This window comes from Vipera ursinii (assembly GCF_947247035.1).
Source record: "Vipera ursinii genome assembly, chromosome: Z".
NCBI lineage: Eukaryota > Metazoa > Chordata > Lepidosauria > Squamata > Viperidae > Vipera > Vipera ursinii.
Window position 1 is genome coordinate 25,924,441 of NC_139517.1, and position 26,329 is coordinate 25,950,769.

Genomic DNA, 26,329 nt, shown 5'->3' on the forward strand with positions numbered 1-26,329 from the left:
GCAGAAAGACACTTCTGTTCACCTAAAATATCACCATTGTTGAAATACTTATCTGCATACACATGTATAGAAACATATTGAGAAGTAATCTTGTCATCAATGAAGGACTGATGTGGATCAGATTATTTTATTTAGAAAGCAGAAAAGAATCATTTCAGAATATCCTGATCTGCCATTAAATTTTTTTAAAGCATTACGAGATTATGAAATGTTGCTGTATTTTCTGATGGCTTTGAAGAGAGCTTCCTTTACCTCTCTGTTTCTCAAACTATAGATTAGAGGGTTGAGCATAGGAGTTAGGACAGTATAGAATATAGAAAAGATTTTGTGTAGCTCTTTTAGTGTTTCAGTCTCTGGAACTACATAGACAAGGAATACTGAGCCATAGAAAATTGTCACTACAATGAGGTGGGATGAACATGTGGAAAAGGCCTTCTGTTGGGCAATTTTAGATTTAATTTGTAAAACAGTATGAAGAATACAGATGTAAGAGGCCGATGTAAAGAGAAAAGGAAGCCCTGTTCCAATTATGCACAAAATCGATGTAGCAAGTTTTACTAAGCGTGTATTGCTGCATGAAATGTTTGCTACTGGATATATATCACAAAAAAAATGATCAATTTCATTGGGTCCACAGAAGGTAAGTTTCAGCAGAAAGTAGGTTATGATAGTGTTGGTCAAAAGGCCACTCATCCAAGATGTGAGGGCCAATTGGAGGCAGAGTCTAGTATTCATCAGTGTGGTATAATGCAGTGGTTTGCATATTGCTAAATATCGATCATAAGACATCATTGCTAAAAGGTAGCATTCAGTGGCTACAAAAACCCCAAAGAAAAAATACTGTACAATGCATCCAAAGACAGATATAGATCGATCTCCAGTTACAAAACTAGCCAGCATCTTTGGTAGAATGGTAGAAATATAATAGATCTCCAAACAAGACAAATTAACAAGGAAGAAATACATGGGGGTATGAAGATGCTGGTCAACCATAACCAGTGAAACAATTACGAGATTACCAGCAATGGACAAAGTATAAATAGGAAGAAATAATATGGAGAGGACTATTCTCATTTCAAGGAGATTGCCAAATCCCAGAAGGATAAATTCAATAGGAGTTGATTGATTTTTTCCTTGCTGGTGAAAAGTAAGATGATTCTGAAATACAATTGAAAGAACATAATTAATATTGGTGAACAGAATGTCATCTTTCCTTTTTCTTTGATACTTTGATCATTTAGTATAGTGATCTCAATTCTTTTCCCATTTAATAACGCAAATTGAATATCATACATTTAAAAGCGATGTATTTTCACAAAGTTACATAAAGAGGAATGGTATTAGTGAAAGTATAGTTCTCATTGTTCATTCTTCATTGAAAAGCCCTTCTTCCTAATAGAAAGAAAAGAAAAGAAAAGAAAAGAAAAGGAAAGGAAAGGAAAGGAAAGGAAAGGAAAGGAAAGGAAAGGAAAGGAAAGGAAAGGAAAGAAAAGAAAAGAAAAGAAAAGAAAAGAAAAGAAAAGAAAAGAAAAGAAAAGAAAAGAAAAAAGAAAAGAAAAGAAAAGAAAAAGAAGGAAGGAAGGAAGGAAGGAAGGAAGGAAGGAAGGAAGGAAGGAAGGAAGGAAGGAAGGATACATTAAGACTTTCTCATACATCTACTTGAACTGTATTTTGCCTTCTAGTATTTAAGTGCTTAAGTGCTTAAGTCTATATCTATACTCTTCAATACACAGCTATTCACTACCTTTAAATTAATGGACAGTTGGAAAAACTTTTTAGAACTCGGTAGAAGAAAATACAGCTACATTTATTGCTTAGTGGAAACTCCTTAGAGACTTTTTGCATGAAACAGGAAAAAATGAATTTAACAGTTTTGATGATTACACAAGATAGTTTATAGAAAGAAAAGAGCTATGCTGTGGCCACAAATTAACTGGAAAATTTATAATTATATTTGCACTGCTGTAAAGATCTAAAGCTACCTCTTTGTATTATTTTTCTTTTTTCTTTTCTTTCTTGCACTTTTAGTTTTATCTTTGAATTATTTTTCTTTTCCTCTTCTTGCTTTTTATTACTTTGCATTAGTTTTTATTTTCCTTTTTTTTTAAAAAATCACCATTTAAATAAAAATATAAAAATATATTGCCACCAAGTGAGAGGTATCATTTCAACCTTTTATGCATTCTTTTCAAAAGAATTTCTCTTGTGAATCCTTGAAAACATAGAAAGAATAAATATAATGCTAAATTGTATTTAGTGATGTTTAAATTTACTTCTTTGCTATTAGCATACTGATGTTACTGTCAAGTTCAGATTTTCATAGTGCATGATTTTACATTTAAGTCTACACTACCTGCTTTTATAGAATATCTACTTTTATAAGTGTTTATTAATATCAGCAGTGCACTTATTGAACTGATCAAAACAGATCACAGAAACTAGATTACTCAGATTACAAAAATTATGCTACTCTTCAGTTATTACAAAAATGACAGCAATATTTTATCTATCATCTATCTGCCTATCACAATCTCCTCAGAGTTATATATATCTAGCAGACAGAATACAAATACATAAAGATTTACCTCTGAATTGTTTATATACCTAGGTAAGATCTCTGTCATGTTCCATTCATTTTCCATCCCAAAGATGTACATTTCTTTCTTATCAAATGCAAACTTCTGTTTTAGATGGTCTTAAAACCTATTTTAATTTTCCTGCCAAAGAATTAATTAATAATTAATGATACAACAATTATGTAAAACTTTTCTTTAAAAATACACATTTGAAATCACTTAGAAAAACAACAGATTTGTCTTCAATTTAACTTCTACATTAGTCACAAAAGAGCCAACACAATTTTGTCTTCCATTGAGAAGACAAATGGAACAGAATGGAGAAAAAAATCTGGGAGCTGATATCTCATTTTTATCTAGTATTTGTGTAATGAATAGACTGATAATAACAACTTCAAATATTATGGATATGCGTAAATATATTATTTAACTGATTATTTTTTTAAAAAAAGTATGGAATCAATATTTTAGAACATTTTGCCTTGAAATCATAGAATTTCACATTACAGAAAGGTATGACATATCCACAATTCATGGAATGTAAAATAATGCAGAAATGTTCTATATAACAGCATCTTTAAATTATTTCTCATATTATACTATTTTAACAATTTGCAGTTTATTACTTTAATATTGAAGTAATTGAGCCAAAAAGGATAAGGATAAACTAGCTCCAAATTTTGAACCATATTTAGTGATGAAACACTCACCTTCTAATAATCCAAAACAGATTAATTCCTGCCTGAGTAGGTGGTAAGACTAGAAGATTTCCAAAGTCCCTTCCAACTTGGTTATTCTGTTATTCTTTTAAATGTAGTTTTTCTCTTTGTATTAACAATAATTTCCTTTAATTACTAGGTTCTAATCTCCTACTGTATTAGCTGGATACTAAACTATCTGCTTGAAAAAACCCTAAAGGTTATGCCAAGCATATCAAACTATTTTTGGTATATTAAAATTCATATGGGAGATATTACAAATTATACAAGAACAACAAAACAAAGCTTGCATGTTTATGTATGCAGTAAGAAATTATTAATTACTCTTTCTACACTGATCACAAGTGTGTCCTTAAGGTATAAATCTAAATACTCTTTCAAGTCAAGTTGAGCTGTGACCTCATGAACATATCCACTTGGTTTTCATGGCAATAATCCAAATGTGATTTTTATTTGTCTTCCAGAATGTATTCTCAGATTTCTAATATAGATAGCAAGCTTGGATTCCCTGGCAATTTCCATGAAAGTTTTAATAAGGCTTAATTTATTTCATTTCTAAACTTAGACTAAGTAGCTATGATTTAAAAATTAGAATGTTTTTTCTTTGAATATCAAAGTAGAATTCCTTCTTACTTTTGAAATAGATAGTTTTGAAATTCTTAGCTAGGGAAGAAAAGAAAATATAAAAACAAAATATAAAAGAGTCTGAAAACTATGGTAGATTTCACCTAAACCAAGATGAACAAACACATATTCCAGAATTTGTTGGTCCAGCACCATTAGTTTAAGCTAATTTTGCCAATAATCAGATAGAAAGGGAGTTTCCAACCAACTACAAAACTATACTTTCCTATTCCTTATCTAAATCAAAGAGATCTAAAAATTGTGAAAGAATGAATGAATGAATTAACAGATCCTTGAGGTTTATGAGTCTGCTTGCATCATACTTTTTTTTCAAAGAGCAAATCAGCAAATCCCCTGCCTTATGTAAAGTAATATAACTGTCTGAAACATTTTTTAGTGTGCTGAACATCTAGTTTTGACATTCAAACTTTACAGCAATCCTTGGTTATTGATTGAAATCTCCTGAAAAGAGAGTTATTGCAGGTAAGGGCAAAGTCAACCTATTGTTGATTTTCTTTATCTACAAAATAGGAACACTTGAAACCTTTCCTAAATGAGGAACCATTATTTCCACAAAGCGAAACTTGGTATGACCGTAGTGCATATTTCCAAAGCATTTTTTCATTTTATTCTGTTCCTGTAATACCCAAATGTCCCCTTGTCCTCTGTATTTAAAAATAGAGCAGAACATAGAGCTTAATTGCACTAGTTTATTTTTGTAATATTTTAACATCTATTCTCCCTAGAATTGAATTGTTATTATCTCAGTTCCATTTATTGTGTATTACAGTTAATATTGGTCAGTATTTAGCAACAGGAGGAGAAATATTGAAAGGAGGATATTTAAATATTTAAAAAAATATTTCAAAAGATAAAGGGAAATATTAATAAAGAAATCTGCTACAAAAAAGGCAAAAGCCCTTTTAATCTCCTCTTCCCTAATTATTGATCTTTTATGTGATTTCAGTAACAGTTTAGATACTCTTATATATAGTCCTAATCTAAAATATATCTTTGAAAATATTGATATATATTTTAGTTGGTATACAATGCCCAACTAATAAGCAATATTTACTATTGTCCAACTATTAGTCCTAGATCATATTCCATTATTCAGATTTTCATGTCTATTATCTAAAGAAATTGAAAATTATCATTATAAGAATAAACTTCAATTAAATTGAAAGGATAAATCCTACTTGTAGCTTTGTGATACAATAAAACTGAATTCAGTAAAACTATACAGTATACTGAACATTCTCTGACAAAGGTGGAACTCCATATTCCTAAATCTAAATTTCCAATTAGAGTCAAAACACAAAGTATTATTTACTCCATGAAATGACACAGGGCTATTTTTGAAACACAATATGTCATAAATATTGCTGTGCCTTCACAGTGACTTCAGCAACACTTCTGCAACTCTATTTCAAGCCTCTCTACCTAAGAAGATAAGGGTAGGGGGAATTCTGGTTGGATAATACAACACAAAATCATATATGAATTTACATTTTGAAATCTATTTCATTTTTGTTTTATTCTACAATTTAACAGGCCTGCCATGGGTTCCATCAATAAGAAATATGCAGAAGGAAAATATAATTTCCAAATGGAAGAAATGTTCAACATAAAGACAGGGAACCAGACTATAATCTCAGAATTCATTCTTGTAGGATTTGGAATTCTCCCAGAGTTGCAGCCTCTTCTTTCCTTTTTCTTCTTGATGATATATCTTGCAACAATAACTGGGAATCTCCTCATTATATTCTTAGTGATAGCTGACCACCATCTTCACTCCCCCATGTACTTTTTCCTAGGAAATCTGTCCTGCCTGGAGACCTGCTATAGTTCAATCATCTTACCAAAGATGTTGGACAATTTGTTTACTGGTCAACAATCTATTTCTTTTACTGGATGCATGGTCCAACTTTACTTATTTGGTTCTTGTGTTTGCATCGAAACATATCTCCTGGCAGCCATGTCCTATGATCGATATCTGGCAATATGTAGACCTCTACATTATACTTCCATCATGCAAATTATGGTTGGTGTTCAGATTATGATTGGATTGTGGATTGGTTCTTTTCTAGCAAATTGCCTAACAATAGCACTGTTGGCTCAGTTATCATTCTGTGGTCCTAACATTATAAATCATTATTTTTGTGACTTGATTCCACTTGAAAAACTTGCATGTAGTGACACAACAATAGTTCAACATGTTACTTTCCTTCTGACTGTTATTTTCACTATCACTCCATTTCTACTTACACTAATGTCTTATATTGCCATTATTGCCACAATTCTAAAAATATCTTCTGCTGCTGGAAGGCAAAAGGCCTTTTCAACCTGTTCATCTCATCTAATGGTGGTTTGTCTTTTTTATGGTACACTAATAATTGTCTACATTTTGCCAGATATACCCAGTTTGAGGGAACTGAATAATTTTTTTTCCATTTTCTACACTGTTTTGACTCCTCTGATCAACCCTTTGATCTATAGTTTAAGAAACCAAGAAGTCCACAAAGCACTAAGGAGAGTTGGATGCAAAATATATCATTTTTCAAGAATGCAAGCCAATATATTATCATAGATTTTGATTTATTTCTTCTTATTTTTATTTTTATTTATTTATTTATTAAATTTATATGCCTCCCATCTTGCCAAAGGCAGCTCTAGGCAGCTTACACTTTAATGTTTAAAACATTAAAACAATAAATAGTAACATTAAATGTAAATTAAAATTGCAAAGAGGGGGAGAAGGAAGCAAGATGTACACAGGGAGGAGATAGGGTCTTCTTATCTTAATCCAATTTTATACACACACACACACCCTCTGGACTATAAACTCTTTGCTTCAGTTTTGGAAGAAAGACTAAAGAACATTTTACTAGAATATATACATGAAGATCAATCTGGCTTTCTGCTGCAAAGACAGATAAGGGATAATGTGAGAGTTGTCCTGAATGTTACTGAATATTTACAATATCATAATGAGTAACAAGCAGCCCCAATATTCTTAGATGCATTGGGTGTTTATGTTTAAAGTGTTGGAAGAAATGGACTTTGGATATAATTTTATTCAAGGAGTTAAAGCTATTTATATATCACAACAAGCAAAAATTGTTATTAATGGTGATTTAATCAATTAATGTGAAATTCAAAAGGATATGAGACAAGGATGTCCCTTGTCTCCTTTGCTATAATTTGGAAGTTGGAAGTTTTGAATAGAGATATTAGGCAAGATGAGAAAATAAAGGGCATAAGTATCAAGAAAGAAATTTAAAAACTGGGGGCATTTGCTGATGATCTGGTCATATTCTTACAAGACCCAAAAATAATCTAGGACATTTGATGATGAAGTTAAATGAATTTGGGTCTTTAGCAGGTTTTAAAATAAATAAACATAATGTTGACTAAGAATATGCCATCTCAGGATAATGATATACTCACTAAGGAGTCGGGGTTTAAGTTTGAGAAAAAGGTGAAATATTGGGGGGGCATTATTTTGACAAATACAAATATAAAATTGTTTTAAAATAACTATGTGCCTCTTTGGATTGATATCAAAAAGGATTTACAAAGATGGAATAAATTATATCTATCATTATTGGGCAGGATCTCTTTAATCAAGAAGAATGTTTTACCAAAGATGCTTTTTCTGTTCCAGATATTACTAATACTTGCACCTGATGTCCCATTTAAACAGTGGCAAAGGGATATTTCCAAGTTCATATGGCAAGGGAAGAAACCAATAATTAGATATAAGTCATTACAAGTTGCTAAGGAAAGAGGGGGCTTGCGTTTACCAGATTTGAAACTGTGTTTTGATGCATGTTACCTGGCCTGCTTAAAAGAGTGTGAGAACCTACTTGATTTGGAAGGTCAAGAATTAAGGTTTGGATGGCACAGTTATTTATGGTATGATAAAGTTAAAGTTAATTTTAATTTTAATAATCATACATACCATACTACAGGTATAGAACAAGTACAAAAACAAGATTCTCCAAAAAGTTGAATATTTTGGTACCCCCCCCCCCGGAAGTTTTTTTAAGAAAAGAAATGGTGGTGAAACGGGACTGGTGGACCTATGGTAAAATAATACTTTTCAATTCAGGTGACCCTATTCTTAAATCGAGGGAAGAGTTAAAATCAGAGGATTATGTTTGTCATTGGTTTACATACCAACAACTGAAAGAAAGATTTAAACTAGATAAAAAGTGTTTTGGGTTTGACTTCATTAAAAATAAATTGGAAATATTATTGTGTGGCAGTGATGAACATATTATTGTCAAGGCTTATAAAATGCTATTGAAATTGAATTTGGAAAGTGAACACATAAAACATTTTATGATACAATGGGCAAGGAATTTTGGTTATAATGTGATGCTGGAACAATGGGAGAATATGTGGATGAAAAGTTTAAAATGTACATTGAATTACAACTTAAAAGAAAATTTCTACAAGATAATGTATCACTGGTATTTAACACCAGGCAAATTATCTAGAATGTATAAAAGTACTTCAAATGAATGTTGGAAAAATAAATGTAAACAAGGGACTTTTTATCATTTATGGTGGACATGTGATAAAGCAAAGAAATGTTGGAGAAGGATTCATATTGTGATACAGAAAATCCTTAAAGTAAAAATAAACATGAAACCAGAAAATTTTCTTTTGGGTTTAGTGGAAAAAGACTTGGTAAAACAATTCAGAACTTTGATCTTGTATATGTTGATGGCAGCAAGACTTGGTAAAACAATTCAGAACTTTGATCTTGTATATGTTGACGGCAGCAAGACTAATGTATGCACAAAATTGGAAGGACATTTTGATTCCTACTATGGATGAATGGCTACAGAAGCTGTTGGAGTTGGCAAAGATGGCAAAACTGACTGTTTTGATTTTAAAAAAGAATTCAAGTACCTTCGTTTCTACATGGAGACTGCTTTCTGGACTTTGTGTTTGAGGTTGCAAAGAATGAAACTTTGATTTTGGGTTTCACCAATTAGATTGATTTGTTGTTACGGAAGTGGCTAGTATTTATTATTGTGAAAAAGTAAAAAGTTGAGGCTCTATGCTAATGCTCTGTGTTACTGCAACAGAGGGTTAGGGTTTGGATGGAAGTTAATCTCTTTTTTTTTCTTCCCTTTCCCTCCCTTTCTTCTCTCTTTTTCCTCCCCATTGTGTCCTACTATTTGCTTTGTGTTTTTTATTTTACTTTGCATCTTAATAAAAAAATTTAAAAATTAAATAAATAAATTATTGCCTCTGTAGGATCTCATCTGAAATGTGTTTTTCTAAAGACAAATTGATTGTTTTGTTCTATTCTGATATTCAGAAATTTTTTGTAGAAATAGTGGTGCATCTTTTTGTTGTGTACATCATGAGTATAATTAACTAATGTTTGTTAGATACATGTTTAAAATTTTGATTATTAAATTATTTAGAAATCCATATCATGAGTTGGAAGACTGAACTGTAGATACTGTATCAATCAACTATTAAAATAAATTGTTCAAATTGCATTGCTTTTATTGTTGATTCCTACAGTTGTGACTAATTACAGATATAGTGGAACCTGCAAACTAAACACTTATGTATTTGCACCAGTTAGCTTATTATAAATTTGGAAAACAATTGCAAAAAAAAAATCTTCAAGAAATGTATAATAATTATTCTTTCTCTGAATAAAGAAGAAGTAATCTATTTTTTAGAGGGACGCGGTGGCTCAGTGGGTTAGGATGCTGAGCTTGTCGATCAAATGGTCGGCAGTTTGGTGGATTGAAGTCCGAGTGCCGCGTAACAGAGTGAGCGCCTGTTACTCGTCCCAGCTTCTGCCAACCTAGCAGTTCAAAAGCACATAAAAATGCAAGTAGAAAAATATGGACCACTACGGTGGGAAGGTAACAGCGTTCCGTGCGCCTTTGGCGTCTAGTCATGCCGGCCACATGACCACGGAGACGTCCTCGGACAAGTGCTGGCTCTTTGGCTTTGAAACAGAGATGAGCACCGGCCCCTTGAGTTGGAAACGACTAGCACTCATTTGCGGGGGAACCTGTACCTTTACCTTTAATCTATTTTTATTAACATTTTTGTTAATGAAATACATATAACAAGAAAGAAAGAAAGAAAGAAAGAAAGAAAGAAAGAAAGAAAGAAAGAAAGAAGGAAGGAAGGAAGGAAGGAAGGAAGGAAGGAAGGAAGGAAGGAAGGAAGGAAGGAAGAAAGGAAAGAAGGAAAGGAAAGGAAAGGAAAGGAAAGGAAAGGAAAGGAAAGGAAAGGAAAGGAAAGGAAAGGAAAGGAAAGGAAAGGAAAGGAAAGGAAAGGAAAGGAAAAAATAGACCTCCTGCCCTTCTACCTATTGAGGAATTATGGTACTAAACTTTTCCCCAATTTCTTTGTTCCCTTTTAATCCCAAATGATGAAATAATCTACATTAATTTCTCTGTCAATCTTTTGAGTTAAACCAAGCTTACTGAATGAAGATGATGATGAGGGCAAAGATGATGATTTAATGATAAACAAAGTACATAGATACAATTTAGTCTTACAGGAACAAAACATGTTTTAGTGAGCCATTGAATAACAAGAACTAAAGAAGAACAGAGAAACCTTTTTATAGGCAACATGTTCCATAATATATTTGTATATTAACATTAGGAGTATTAACATTAGGAGAGATATATGAAATGCTTGTTTAACACAATGGCACAATGCTTACCATTGGGCATCACATATGATATTCAAATGCTAACTTATATAAAATTCCCTGCAAATTATACTATTTGCCCAATATCAAAAGAAAGAAGACTAATACAGTTAATGAGGAGACACTGCCATTAGAAATAAATAAATATATTTATTTATAAATAAAAAAATCAAAAGCTTTTTGGCCTAGGGACTTTCAGTTTGGCGTCATAGCAACATGGACACAGAAAGGCAGGGCTCTGCTTTCCACACCATTTTTGTCCTGCTTGGGGCCCTAAAAGGGCCTAAAGTCGCCCCAGAGGGGCGATGATGAAGAAGGAGAGACAGTAATCGATCTGTTTGATCCAAGGAAAGCACTCCAAACCAGCAGGGGAAAGACTGCCTACATTCCTGTGGCCAGCCTCCAGCCACTGACAACCGAAGAAAGAAAGCACTAATTAGCAGATTGTATGCGTGAGCTTAAAGGGACTCCAGAAGATGGTAGAGGACAGGAAGGCCTGGAGGAACATTGTCCATAGGGTCGTGATGGGTCGGACACGACTTCACAACTAACAACAACAAATAGCATGTTTGGAACTGGGTGAAAATATTGATGCCTTCTTTACTATTTTTCAACTGGATTTCCTGGAAAAGGCTCCCAAGAAGCTAAAAACCTCTGAACATGAGAAGGAAGGGGATTGCAGCCCTACCTTTCCAAAGGAATGGAAGCAGAATTTTAATTTTTTATGGGGGACAGAAATATATAACACTGAAATGGAAGTAATATAAAGCTACTGTTTTGACAAATTTGAAAACTGAGAAAATTGTTAAAACTTTCTCATTTAAATAATATTGGGGTGAAATACAAGAAATCAACCTTCTGTTTTAAGAGTCAGAAAATGGATATTGAATGACATCTAGTAGTGGATTACAGCATAGCAGTACATCTAGACAAGACTAGTAGACTAGATATAACTAGTATTCCCATCATCTGCAGTTTAACCTGCAGAACCCTTATCAACTTTGTTGCTCTTCTCCGCACACATTCTAAAGTCTCAGAATCTTTTTTTTGTATCATATTGACCATACCTGTACACAATATTCCAAATGTGGCCTTACCAGTGCAGCATAAGGCACTATTATCTCTTCTCAATATCTTGATACTGTACCTCTGTTGATGCAATCTAAGACCACATTGGCTTTTTTGGCAGCTGATTCATACAAGTGATGATCCACTAAAAGACATCTAGATCCCTCTCACAATTGCTACTTGTGAGCCAGATATCACCTATTCTAAACCTGTTGTGCATCTTGTTGGATAGGACCGAATGCTCAATTCTGTCAAGATCCTTCTGAAGATCTTTGGTCTATCTTCCAAAATATTAGCAGTTCAAATAAATACAGGGCAGATTGGTTGGGTAATGGCAAACAGAAGATTTTGAAGATTGGCTTCTTTTACTTATTCAGGAGCACTGGATGCAAAACATTAGTGCCACTGTCAATTAAAACAATTATGTTGCTATTAAATATTTTATCATTGTTTCTAATATATTATGGTTAATACAGTGTAACTGTGACTATGCACACAGAATCTATTACAGAGTGATACATATATAATTAAATATAACATATATGTAATTTATTTATCAAATGTACATGGGTGCCCATCTCACAAGCAATGATACTGGGCAGCATATTAAATTAAAAAGCAATAAATATGTAAAACCATAAGTCAGAACATAAAAAGCAGAAGGCAAAATAGAAGATGAATCAGATCAAAAAGCATTTAATACTTCCAAGTAAAAAGCTTTTAATATTTTCAAGTGAAAAATTCTTAACTACGGAGGATTTTTATAAAACAGAGCCCTTGCAGATCATGATCAGTTCACTCCAATAGAAGTAGCTGTGAGACTGGCATGAAATTTCCTACTGGTTCTTTCAAATTCTTCTCTGTAAAGAAGAGAAGGGGAGGGAGTCATAGCTCAGCAGCAATTCTACCTGTACCTCCACCCTCCCATTCAAGACATCATATGCTTTAATGCTTTTGTGAATGCATTTCTTAGGATAATCATTTGCTTAATCCAGGAACTTCTGCAGGTAGAAAAAAACAGGCTGTCTCTAAAATTCTTTATATTTAGCCAGAATGAATACAACCTATCAAAAACTTTATTTCTTAGAGTAGAATGAACAATAAAAAATTTACTTGTGCATATTATCCACCCTGCTCTGGCTTTTTCAAGTAAGGAGGACAAAACCATGGCAGAACTCTTCAATGTATGCAATCCCTAATATAATATTGCAGAAAAATCTAGAAACATGATGCTGTCTTCAAAAGGGACCAAATCTTGGTTTCATTGGGAATAATGCAGAACATGAACAAAAAAAGTTCATAATTGATTATGCAGAACATGAACAAAAAAAAGTTCATAATTGATTAAAGTGGTACATCATTCCAATTGTACACAATTTAGCAACTGCTTTTTTAAGGGCCTCTTTCACTTCCCTGTTTCGTAGGCTGTATATAAGGGGATTGAATAAAGGGGTCAGAACTGTATAAAACAGAGATTGTTGTTGTTAGCTGCGAAGTCGTGTCCGACCCATCGCGACCCTATGGACAACATTCCTCCAGGCCTTCCTGTCCTCTACCATCTTCTGGAGTCCATTTAAGCTCACACCTACTGCTTCAGTGACTCCATCCAGCCACCTCATTCTCTGTCGTCCCCTTCTTCTATTGCCCTCGATCTTCCCCAGCATTAGGCTCTTCTCCAGGGAGTCATTAGGTGGCCAAAGTACTTGAGTTTTAGCTTCAGGATCTGGCCTTCTAAAGAGCAGTCAGGATTGATCTCCTCTAGGACTGACCGGTTTGATCGCCTTGCAGTCCAAGGGACTCGCAGGAGTCTTCTCCAGCACCACAGTTCAAAGGCCTCAATTCTTTGGCGCTCAGCCTTTCTTATGGTCCAACTTTCACTACCATACATTGCAACTGGAAAGACCATAGCCTTGACTATACGCACTTTTGTTGACAGGGTGATGTCTCTGCTTTTTAGTGTGCTGTCTAGATTTGCCATGGCTTTCCTCCCCAGGAGCAAGCGTCTTTTAATTTCTTGGCTACAGTCCCCATCTGCAGTGATCTTGGAGCCCAGGAAAATAAAATCTGTCACTACCTCCATTTCTTCCCCATCTATTTGCCAGGAATTGAGAGGGCCAGATGCCATGATCTTGGTTTTCTTAATGTTAAGTTTCAACCCAAGTTTTGCACTCTCCTTCTTCACCTGCAACAAGAGGCTCTTTAGTTCTTCTTCACTTTCTGCCATTAGAGTGGTATCATCTGCGTATCTTAGGTTGTTGATATTTCTTCCGGCAATCTTAATTCCAACTTTTGATTCATCTAGCCCTGCCTTTCTCATGATGTGCTCTGCATATAAGTTAAATAGGCAGGGCGACAGTATACAGCCTTGCCGGACTCCTTTCCCAATTTTGAACCAATCAGTGGTTCCGTGTCCAGTTCTCACTGTTGCTTCTTGACCCGCATATAGGTTTCTCAAGAGACAAATAAGATGGTCTGGTACTCCCATCTCTTTAAGAACTTGCCACAGTTTGTTATGATCCACACAATCAAAGGCTTTAGCATAGTCAATGAAGCAGAAGTAGATGTTTTTCTGGAACTCCCTAGCTTTCTCCATGATCCAGCGTATGTTGGCAATTTGATCTCTAGTTCCTCTGCCTCTTCGAAATCCTGCCTGCACTTCTGGTAGTTCTCGATCCACATACTGCTGAAGTCTAGCTTGTAGGATTTTAAGCATGACTTTACTAGCATGAGAAATGAGTGCAATGGTGCGATAGTTTGAACATTCTTTGGCACTGCCTTTCTTTGCAATTGGAATGTAAACTGATCTTTTCCAATCCTGTGGCCACTGTTGAGTTTTCCAAATTTGCTGGCAAATTGAGTGTAGCACTTTTACTGCATTGTCTTGTAAGATTTTGAATAGCTCAGCTGGAATACTGTCACCTCCACTAGCTTTGTTGTTGCTCAGCTTTTCTAAGGCCCACTTCACTTCACATTCTAGGATGTCTGGCTCGAGGTCAGTGACCAACTCATTGTGATTATCAGGGACGTTAAGCTCATTCTTGTATAGTTCTTCTGTGTAATTTTGCCACCTCTTCTTAATCTCTTCTGCCTCTGTTAGGTCCCTGCCATTTTGGTCCTTTATCATGCCCATTTTTGCATTAAACGTTCCCTTCATTTCTCCAATTTTCTTGAAAAGATCTCTGGTCCTCCCTATTCTATTGTTTTCTTCTATTTCTTTGCACTGTTCATTTAAGAAGGCATTCTTATCTCTTCTAGCTATTCTCTGGAATTCTGCATTCAATTGGGTGTATCTTTCTTTTTCTCCCTTGCCTTTCGCTTCCCTCCTTTCCTCAGCTATTTGCAAAGCTTCCTCAGACAGCCATTTTGCTTTCTTGCATTTCTTTTTCTTTGGGATGGTTTTGGTTGCTACCTGTTGTACAATGTCACGAACCTCTGTCCATAGTTCTTCAGGCACTCTGTCTATCAGATCTAATTCCTTAAATCTATTTGTCACCTCTACTGTATATTCAACAGGGATATGATTTAATTCATACCTGACTGGCCTAGTGCTTTTCCCTACTTTCTTCAGTTTAAGCCTAAACTTTGCAAGGAGAAGCTCATGGTCTGAGCCACAGTCAGCTCCTGGTCTTGTTTTTACTGACTGTATAGAGCTTCTCCATCTTTGGCTGCAGAGCATATAGTCAATCTGATTTCTGTGTTGACCATCTGGTGATGTCCATGTGTAGAGCCGTCTCTTGGGTTGTTGGAAAAGAGTGTTTGCTATGACCATCGTATTCTCTTGACAGAATTCTATCAGCCTGTGCCCTGCTTCATTTTGCACTCCAAGGCCAAACTTGCCTGTTATTCCAGTTATCTTTTGGCTTCCTACTTTAGCATTCCAATCCCCCATGATGATAAGAACATCATTTTTTGGTGTTAGTTCTATAAGGTGCTGTAGTGCTTCATAGAACTGGTCAATTTCATCCTCTTCAGCACTGGTGGTTGGGGCATAGACTTGGACTACTGTGATATTGAATGGTTTGCCTTGGATTCGAACTGAGATCATTCTGTCATTTTGAGGATTGTATCCCAGTATTGCTTTTCCTACTCTTTTATTGACTATGAAGGCTACTCCATTTCTTCTGAAGGATTCTTGCCCACAGTAGTATACCTGATGTTCATCTGAATTAAATTCACCCATTCCTGTCCATTTTAGTTCGCTGATACCTAAGATGTCAATGTTCAGTCTTGTCATCTCTTGTTTGACCACGTCCAGTTTTCCTTGATTCATGGATCTTACATTCCAGGTTCCTATGGAGAAAAAATCTTTACAGCATCGGACTTTCCTTTCACCACCAGACACATCCACAGCTGAGCGTCCTTTCGGCTTTGGCCCAGTCGCTTCATTCTTTCTGGCGCTACTAGTACTAGCCCTCTGCTCTTCCCCAGTAGCATATTGGACGCCTTCCGACCTGAGGGGCTCATCTTCCAGCGTCATATCGTTTTGCCTTTTGGTACTGTCCATAGGGTTTTCATGGCAAAGATACTGGAGTGGGTTGCCATTTCCTTCTCCAGTGGATCACGTTTTGTCAGAACTCTCTGCTATGACCTGTCCGTCTTGGGTGGCCCTGCACGGCATAGCTCATAGCTTCATTGAATTACGCAAGCCCCTTCGCCACGACAAGGCAGTAATCCATGAAGGGGAAAACAGAGATAATACTTTGTTAATGTTTCGCAGGCCATCTGTTTTGGGCAAAATGTAGACAATCATTAAGGTGCTATAGAAAATGGACACCACCATGAGGTGTGAAGAGCAGGTTGAAAAAGCCTTTTTCCTTCCGCTGACAGATAACATTCTCATTATAGTGGAAATAATAAAAATATAAGATTCCAAGGTCCAGAAGAAAGGAAGCAAGATACATATAGCAGACATAAAAATAGTTACTATTTCAATCAAGTGAGTGTCACTGCATGCAAGCTTTAATATTGGATTTAGTTCACAAAAAATGATCAATTTCACTCGGCCCACAGAACTTTAACTGATAAATAAGATATAAAACTATGCTCATAACAAATAAACCATGAATCCATGATGCAGCTATAAACTGGAGGCAAATTCTGCCATTCATTAATGTTGTGTAATGCAGTGGCTTACAAATAGCTACATACCTATCATATGACATTGCCCCTAGTAGACAACATTCAGCAACTGCAAAAATGGCAAAAAAATAATATTGCATCATGCAGCCAGTTACAGAAATTGATTTTCTTCCACCATAGATGAGATTAGACAACATCATTGGAAGGATGCTTGAACTGTAGCAGATCTCCAGGAAAGACAGATTACCCAAGAAGAAATACATGGGGGTGTGAAGATGGGGATGAGTAACAACCAGCAAAATGATGAGGATGTTCCCAAGCACAGTAACAATATAGATTACCAAGAACTGCAAGTCTCCAAGCCCTACAAATCCCAGCAAACTGAATTCCATAATTTCTGTTCGGTTATCTTCTGTTTCTGCCATTCCTGCAAATATGATATCTAATTTATTTGAGCTGCTCAGAAATTTTTCTCTCTTTAACACATAAACAGTTATTACAGTTATAAAACAAAAATGCAATCCACTAAAGTAAATAATGTTAAAATATTTTTCTGTCAACAATTTGATAATTACAAACTAAGGCAACAGAACATATGAAGCATGAGAAAAATTCTGAGAACAAAAGGTGAGCATAATGAAATCAGTGAAATTTTTGAATACTGTAGCTAAAAATAAACATTTATTAGCTTTTTGTGTTTGTTTATTTGGGGAAAGTCTCACTGAATTCAGTGAAAGTTAAGGCAAGTGCTCTGTTAAATAACCATCATTAGAGGATTAACAAAAATCTTTAGCAATCTATTCATTTTTCCCTATAATAACTAAAATCAGGAAGTGAAATCCAGAGGAAATGAGTTCCCTTTTTAACTTGTTTATCTTCTTCAGATCAGGCAACATTGGCAAGGTGTTATCACTTACCTCAGCTAGGGAATATTCTCTTCCCATTTCTGAAATATACATACTTATTTGAATCCTGACTTAAGTTTCCACAAATATGTTTAGAGATTAACGGAGGCTGTGTTTCTTTCTTTTCTCCATTTAAATAGGAAAGGCATGTGCTCATTTGCAACATACATGTAGAATTAAAACTTGCTGGGTCCATTTCTCATTTTATATGTTATGTCTTATACAGTATGTAACAAGGTGAAAATCTGAGAATCAGCTTGGTTTGTTTCACATTAGATGGCATGAATTAAAGTCAACAATTCAGTTTGCAGTCACTTATCACCAGAGAGTTAGATACTTCAATTCCCACAGTCCATTTTAGGAAACATTTGAGCATTGCTAGTTGGGAATTCTGGGAAATGTTGGAGCACATGAGGGAGCACTGTTTTGGCAAAGCACAAGAAATATGAAAATACACTCTTCTTCCCACCAGTTATTTTCAGTTTCACAGTGTGTTGTGTATTCATCCCAATCATACTATGCAAATAAGCATCCCATTGGGCATTATTTTATATAACAACTGCTTTGCTTGTGTTTTCATTTTGCTTGTTCATGTAAGAGCTTATTACAAACATGGTATTTCATTCTATTTAATATTTGGATTATACAGTATATACTAATACTTTTTTCTTATTATTTGGTAGACTGCCTTGAATGTTGGCATCAATTAATGTCTCCTACATGCATTATACATGCTTTGTGACTTCCTTTTTCTCTGTTTGGAAAAAAGTGTTTCAGGGTTTATTCTCAAAATGTGTAATCAGGTGCTATACACTTAGGTGAAACTATATGCTGATGTCCCTGTCCTTTTCACATTTTATATAGCAATTTCTAAATATTTATTCAGTAAGCACTGTTAGACAATGATTCAAGGAAGCATGAAGTTTTTCCCTTTGTGAAGAATTTCCCTTCTTTAAGTTATTTTGCCTGAGAGCTACTTCAAAATGAAGGCATTAGACAGCATATCTGAGAAAAATAAGAAGCTAGGGTTCAAAAGAATATCCAATCTGAAGTTTGATCTAGAACTTCATAACCGTATAATTCTTACCTCTAACCCAGCCTCTTCTAGATAGGTTGGGATTATATTTCCCAGAAATTCCAGCCAAAGGACCAATTTATAAACAGTTACTAATATATTAGCAGCTCACCTATCTGCAATAGGGTTTGTGGTATATTGTGGTATATTTCTATACCACAATACCAGCATTCTTTTATTAAAAAAAAGAATCTCCAGTGCTAGTTCAACAATTTGGTAAAATTCTATAAAAATACAACTTTAAAATAATTAAAATTAAAACTTCAGAAAGATTCAAAGGCATCCTAAATAAAGTATCATTTTGTGATAACAATGGAATTAAATTGAATAGAACATTCTGAGAGAAAGTCTGACTGGCCAGAACTACAAACAGGAAGATATAGTATTGCTGCATAGCATTCCCTTGAAGAAGAAAATTGAAGAAAAGCTGGGAAAAATTATTGTCTGGAAATGTACTACACCTTTCTTATGTTTGTTTTTTTAGGTGTAGAAAAAATTAAATTAGCTTTACAGAAAACTGACATTCAGTGAGCAGAGTTTGAGCTTCTCTGACTATCTGCACCAGATTGTATATGGAATCTTACCTTCACCTCTAGAATTGGCTCAGGAGTAGCAAAATAAAAGGACTAATTAAGTAAAATCTAATTGAACACCATTTCTAAAAGAGACAACATCCTAGCTTTGCATTTATCTTCTATTGAAGGTCATGGTCCCCACTGTGTAAATTAATTTGATTTATCCTAAAGGAAAAGAACAGGTCTCTAGATGATGATGTATAAGGGAATCTGAAAACTTTCAGACAAACACAGGTCCTTTGAGAACACTATTGTTATGGATGAAGAGTAAGCAAAAATGCCAAATGTTTTATTTATTTTGTGAGCTGCATATCAGGGGATTGAACAAAGGGGTCAGGATTGCATAAAACAGAGACAACACTTTGTTAATGTTTTGCAGGCCATCTGTTTTGGGCAACATGTAAACAATCATTAAGGTGCTATAGAAAATGGACACCACCATGAGGTGTGAAGAGAAGATTGAGAAAGCTTTTTTCCTTCCATTGACAGATGACATTCTTAAAGGTAAAAGGTAAAGGTTCCCCCGCACATGCGTGCTAGTCGTTTCCGACTCTAGGGGCCGGTGCTCATCTCCGTTTCAAAGCCGAAGAGCCAGCGCTTGTCCGAGGACGTCTCCGTGGTCATGTGGCCGGCATGACTATATGCCAAAGGCGCACGGAACGCTGTTACCTTCCCACCGGAGTGGTCCCTATTTTTCTACTTGCATTTTTACGTGCTTTCGAACTGCTAGGTTGGCAGAAGCTGGGACGAGTAACAGGCGCTCACTCTGTTACGTGGCACTCGGGATTCGACCCGCCAAACTGCCGACCTTCAGATCGACAAGCTCAGCGTCTTAACCCACTGAGCCACCACGTCCCTACGTCCCTATGACATTCTTATTACAGTATAAATAATAAAAATATAAGATGCCAAGGTCAAGAAGAAAGGGAGCAAAATACACGTAATAAATAACAGAGCAGTTGCAAGTTCAATCAGGTGTGTGTCATTGCATGCTAGCTTTAATATTGGATTCAATTCACAAAAGAAATGATCAATTTCAGTGGGGCCACAGAACCTCAACTGATAAATAAGATATAAAACTATGTTCATAACAAATAAACCATGAATCCATGATCCAACTATAAACTGGAGGCAAATTTTGCCATTCATTAATATTGTGTAATGCAGCAACTTACAAATTGCTACATACCTATCATATGACATTGCCCAGAGTAGGCAACATTCAGCAACCACAAAAATAGCAAAAAAATAATATTGCATCATGCAACCAGTTACAGAAAAGGATTTTCTTCCACCATAGATGAGATTAGACAACATCATTGGAAAAATGTTTGACCTGTAGCAGATGTCCAGGAAAGCCAGATTACCCAAGAAGAAATACATGAGGGTGTGAAGATGGGGATGAGTAACAACCAGCAAAATGATGAGGATGTTCCAAACCATAGTAACAAAGTAAATAACTAAGAACAAGCAGAAGAAAGGAACCTGTAGATCAGACATGTCAAACTTGTGATGACACATGACGTCGCGCGACGTAACGGAGCTTTTTCGCCATTGCCGGCAATGGGGTGGGCACGGTTTCTTCATGTTGCATCCAACCCATGAGCCGGCAGTTTGACACCCCTACTGTAGATCTTCAGATCCTGCAAATCCAAGCAAACTGAATTCCATGATTTCTGTTTGGTTATCTGGAAATGGTTCTGCCATTTCTGAAAGTATGATATCTAATTTATTTGAGCTGCTCAGAAGTAACTTATGTAGTTCTTATCCTTTTATCTCATAATTAATTATCACGGTTGTAACGCATGAAATACATAAAAGTGAATGAAATTGTTTCTGTTAACAATTTGATAATTAGAAATGACAGCAACACAATATATAGGAAACTTTGAGAACAAACTGGTGAACATTATGAGGTCAGAGAAACTAATTCTGATATTGTGGTTAGAAAATTAAAGTTCATTGGGTTATCATTTACTGTTTATTTGTGGCAAGTCTCACAGAATTCAGTGTAAGTGTTCCACTAAATAACCTTTATTGTGAACATGAACAAGTCTCTGACAATCCATTCACTTTTTCTACACAAACTAAAATTAGAAAGTGACATTTGAAGGAAATTACTTTTCTCTGTTTTTACTGATTTGACACTTAAAGTCCAAACTGAGGTGACCATTAATTTTTTTGACAGGCAAAAATTTTGTTAGATGTTATCAATTAGCTCACCAAGAGAATATTTATTTTTTCTAAAGTTCCCATCCCATCTAAGAAATATGAATCTTTGAATCATGTCTTAAATTTTGACACATATCATGTTTACAGTTGAACTGAGAATGTGTTTCCTTCCTTTGTCCTTATTTTAAATAAGAAAGACATATGCTGGGCTGTAGGTTTGATATCCCAGCTTGGCAATTTAGCTGCAAACATTTTGTCTCCATTCGGGGGATATCTTCAATGTGCTTTGAATTGTGTTTGTCTGTCAGAGCACTGGCCTTTAAATTGGTGTGGGTGTTGTTTGTCTGGTTTGGGGCTCTTTGATAGGCTGGTTGTTATTGTTGGGCCATGGTCCTTGGTGTTTAAGTATTGTCTGTGTGATGCAAATGGTGTTTTGTTTGTTTGTTTGCCTCTGAGTCTTGGTCTGTTTTCAGGTCTGTTTTGGGGTTTGTTTGTTGTTTGGCTGGCTGTTCTTGTCTGGATGTGGCATGGTTTCTTGTGAGGGGTTGTGATTTTTGCTATGTGGTGGGGTTTCTGTTTGCTCATTTTAAATGCTTCCTTTGGAATTGTGTTGAAGTAGTTCCTTCATTCTCAGCGGTTGGTAGATTGGGTCGATGTCAATGTGTCTGTTTATTGACTTATTGGTGAAGAACCAGGCTTTGAGGAATTCTCTTTCTCTCCTTGATTTTGCTTGGATTACAACTGTGGTCCCAGGTAGATCAAACCTGTGTCCTTCGGAGTCTTCATGGATGGAAATGAGGGACAGTGTCTTTTCATAGCCAGGAAATGTTCATGCACTCTGATAATTTTCTTCCTGTCTGGCCCACATAGTTTTTTTCACAGTTGCTGCACTGGATTTGGTATATATTTGTCTGGTCACTGTTGCTCCTGTTATGGTTGTTTTGTTGCTTTGAGCGTTTATATTGTTTGTGTGTAGCAATCTCTGGATGAAGATCTGAACATACAGATCAAATCTTCAGCTTCCACAGGAACCACCCCAAATGCCACAAACAAAGCTGCATCAGAACAGTGTTTGGGAGAGCAGAAGCCCATTGCAATAACACAGAAGCCAGATCAACAGAAGAAAAACACTTATAAAAAGTCTTCTAGAGAAATGGTTACCCAGGAAACTTCATCTGGAGATTGATACACACAAACAATACAAACAGCCAAAGCAACACAACAACTACAACAGGAACAACAATGACCAGATGAACCACAATTCCCTACATCCAGAATGTTTCAGTGATGACATATAACCTGCATATAATATTTACAAATGAAAATTCTTAACTATGGAGAGTTTTTATAAAAAGAGTCTCTGCTGATTATGATCAGTCAATCCAATGAAAGGAGCTTTAGCTTTGGCATGAAATTTCCTACTGCTTCTTTCAAACTTCTCTGTAAATGTCAGATGTTTACATGGGGAGGGGTTATAGCCAGTGGTGGGATTCAGCTGGTCCACACCACTTTGGCAGAACTGGTGGCTAATTTATTGTTGCCCAGGCCCAGAACAGACTTCTGGAAGCGGCATCCACACAGAGAACCAGTTGTTCACATATCTGAATCCCACCACTGTTTATAGCTCAGTGTCAGCAGAGTCAGCAGCAATTCAACCTCTGTCTCCACCCTCCCATTTAAGACAGCAGATGCTTTGATGCTTGTGTAATGACATTTCCAAAGATAATCACTTGGTTAATCCAGGAAGTTCTGCAGGAGGAAAAAAAACCTCTATAAAATTCTTCCTTTTTTAAAATGTGCTGAATTTCTTAAAAATTAAAATAGGAAGAATCTTTCAACCCAACTGATACAATTTATGAGATGTAATACAACTCATTAGAATCTTTATTTCTCAGAATAGAATAAAAATAACCAAATTCACTTGTTTATTCACCCTGCTTTGGCTTTCTTGGTGAGAAGAACAAAATCATGGCAGAATTCTTTAGTATCCCTAATCTCTAACAAAGTAATCTGGAGAAATTAAGAAATGTGATGGTGTTCTCAAAGAATCCCAAATCTTGATTTTATTGGGAAATAACATAACATAAACAAAGATAGAGATAGATAGAGATAGAGATAGATAGAGATAGATGTCTCTCTCTCTCTCTCTCTCTCTCTCTCTCTCTCTCTCTCTCTCTCTCTCTCTCTCTCTCTCTCTCTCTGTGTGTGTGTGTGTGTGTGTGTGTGTGTGTGTGTGTGTGTTCATACTAGATTACAGTGGTAATCTTGCAATGGTATACAATTTAGCAACTGCTTTTCTAAGTGCCTCTATTACCTCCCTATTTCGCAAACTGTATATCAGGGGATTCAACAAAGGAGGCAGAATTGTATAAAATAACGATACAGTTTTGTTGATTCTTTTCAGGCCATCTGTTTTGGGCAAAATGTAGACAATCATTAATGTGCTGTAGAAAATGGATACCATCGTGAGATGTGAGGAGCAGGTTGAGAAAGCCTTCTTCTTTCCACTGACAGATGACATTCTCATGACAGTAGAAATAATAAAAACATAAGATGCCAAAATCAAAAAGAAAGGAAGCATGATGCACAGGATAGATAACAAAGTAGTTACAAGTTCAATTAAATAGGTTTCACTGCATGCTAGCTTTAATATTGGATTCAATTCACAAAAGAAGTGATTGATTTCACTGGGCCCACAGAACTTTAACTTTAACAGGTGCATTAGATATAAAACTATGCTCATAACAAATAAACCATGGATCCATGATCCAACTATAAACTGGACACAAATTTTGTCATTCATTAATGTTGTATAATGGAGTGGCTTACAGATCGCTACATATCTATCATATGACATTGCCGCTAGGAGACAACATTCAGCAATTGCCAAGACACCAAACAAATAATATTGCATTATACAGCCAGTTACAGAAATTAATTTTCTCCCACCATGAATGAGACTAGCCAACATCATTGGAAGGATATTAGAACTGTAGCACATCTCCAGGAAAGAGAAACTACCCAGGAAGAAATACATGGGGGTGTGAAGTTGGGAATCAGTAACAATCAGCAAAATGATGAGGATATTCCCAACCATGGTAACAAGGTAGATAAGTAAGAAGAGACAGAAGACATGAACTTGCAGATCCCCAAGTCCTACAAATCCCATCAAATATAATTCTGTGATTTCAGTTTGGTTCTCTTGTTCTGCTTCTGTTATGCCTGCAAATATGATACAAATGTGTATGATAAATATGACACAAAAATTATTTGAGATGCTCAGAAATTATATATGCAGTTCTTAAACAAGTGCCACAATTATAAAGCAGTTTATGAATATGAAATACATAAAGGTGAATGAAATTGTCTGAATTCCATTTTACAAGCCACAGCACTACAAGATATAAGAGCCTGAGAAAAACTGATTTGAGAACAAATAGGTGAGCATGATGAGATCAGGGAAATGTTCAGAAGTTATGGTTCTAAAATAAAAGTTTGTCAACTTCTGTTTGTTTGTGGAAAGTCTCATTGAATTCACTCTTGCTATGTGAAGTTCATAGTACTGTTTTGTTAAAGAGCTGTCCTGAAGATGAACAAAAGTCTTCAGCAATCTGTTCATTTTTCTCAGCACTAACTGAAATTAGGAAATGAGATTCAGAGGAAATTAGTTTCATTTACTTTTTAATTACCTTTGTGGGAAGTATGATATTCAATGAGTAGCTCTTCATCTTTTGTCATCATCAGCACCAGGTTCTCTGTTTAATCTTGCCTTGACCTCTAAATTAGACTCAGGACTGACATAAATACAGGGAATAATTGAAGTGAAATCTAATTGGACACTGTCTCAAAAAAGAAAAGAAAGAACAATGTCATCCTAACCTTATGTTAAACTTATATTGAATGGCACAGTCCCTGCTCTGCAAATTAGCTCAGCCTATCCTAAAGGAAGACCCAGTGTCTCTAAACGCTGATGCCCAGGGGAAACTTAAAATAGCCAGACAATCACAACTCCCTTGAACACAATGCCCAAAATGCTTAAGGACAGACAAAAGCATAAAAATTCATTTGGGGAGAAGAAGAATCTGAAAAATAAAACAAGTCTGAATAGCTTGTGATAGGTTTTATATGCTTATTTTCCCCAAACAGAATAAAACAGGAAAAACATAAAATGGGGATATCATTGTTAATGCAATTGATAGGGCAAATTTGTCTTCTAAATACACACACAGACAGACAGACACAAACATATGTATGTGTGTGTGTGTGTGTGTGTGTGTATACATACATACATACAGATACATATATACAAACATGCATACATGCATATGCATACAGTATATATATACAAATGTAGGGGTGAAGTATATATATATACTTCACCCCTACATTTGGGACATATTATCTTGGAAATGGAATCCAGATGCACACCCTGGAAGAATTTCTGTGCAACCCACAACCACAGCAATTCACTCTTACATTTTAACAGACTTAGAAATTTTGATATTTCTGATTTCCAGAAAGTAATTGGGTGGAAGAAACTATGTAGAAGATATATAACTTGTAAAAGTGAAAACTGAAAGTTTAAGGGTATTATTTTTAATCTGGACCACTTTCTGCTTTTCACTGCATCAATTAGCTCCATTCTTTCATGCACCTCTTAACATTTTCCAGATGACTCATATCAGACCCTTGCTCTACAAAGAGAGAGAGAGAGAGAGAGAGAGAGAGAGAGAAAGAGAGAGAGAGAGAGAGAGGTGCAAGAAAGGTGCAACACAAAGAAGGCACTTTTAAATTGGCCACAAACCATTAGAAAATAATCATTCAAAA

The 26,329-nt window shown here is 35.4% G+C and overlaps 2 protein-coding genes across 2 annotated transcripts; one reads left to right on the top strand and one right to left on the bottom strand.

Annotated features, from left to right (window-relative positions):
* Positions 1-201: 201 nt before the first annotated feature.
* LOC310650110 (olfactory receptor 6B1-like) lies at positions 202-17,719 on the bottom strand (the record flags this gene model as incomplete). The annotated part of the gene is made up of 3 exons (XM_083378944.1): positions 202-900; positions 16,973-17,251; positions 17,693-17,719. The coding sequence occupies 3 exons, from the start codon at positions 17,717-17,719 to the stop codon at positions 202-204; spliced, it is 1,005 nt and encodes a 334-aa protein (XP_083235070.1).
* Positions 5,481-6,606, top strand: LOC310649254 (olfactory receptor 1E16-like; the record flags this gene model as incomplete). The annotated part of the gene is made up of 1 exon (XM_083377558.1): positions 5,481-6,606. One exon carries the CDS (start codon positions 5,481-5,483, stop codon positions 6,507-6,509), a length of 1,029 nt encoding a protein of 342 aa, XP_083233684.1. The 3' UTR covers positions 6,510-6,606.
* Positions 17,720-26,329: the final 8,610 nt, after the last annotated feature.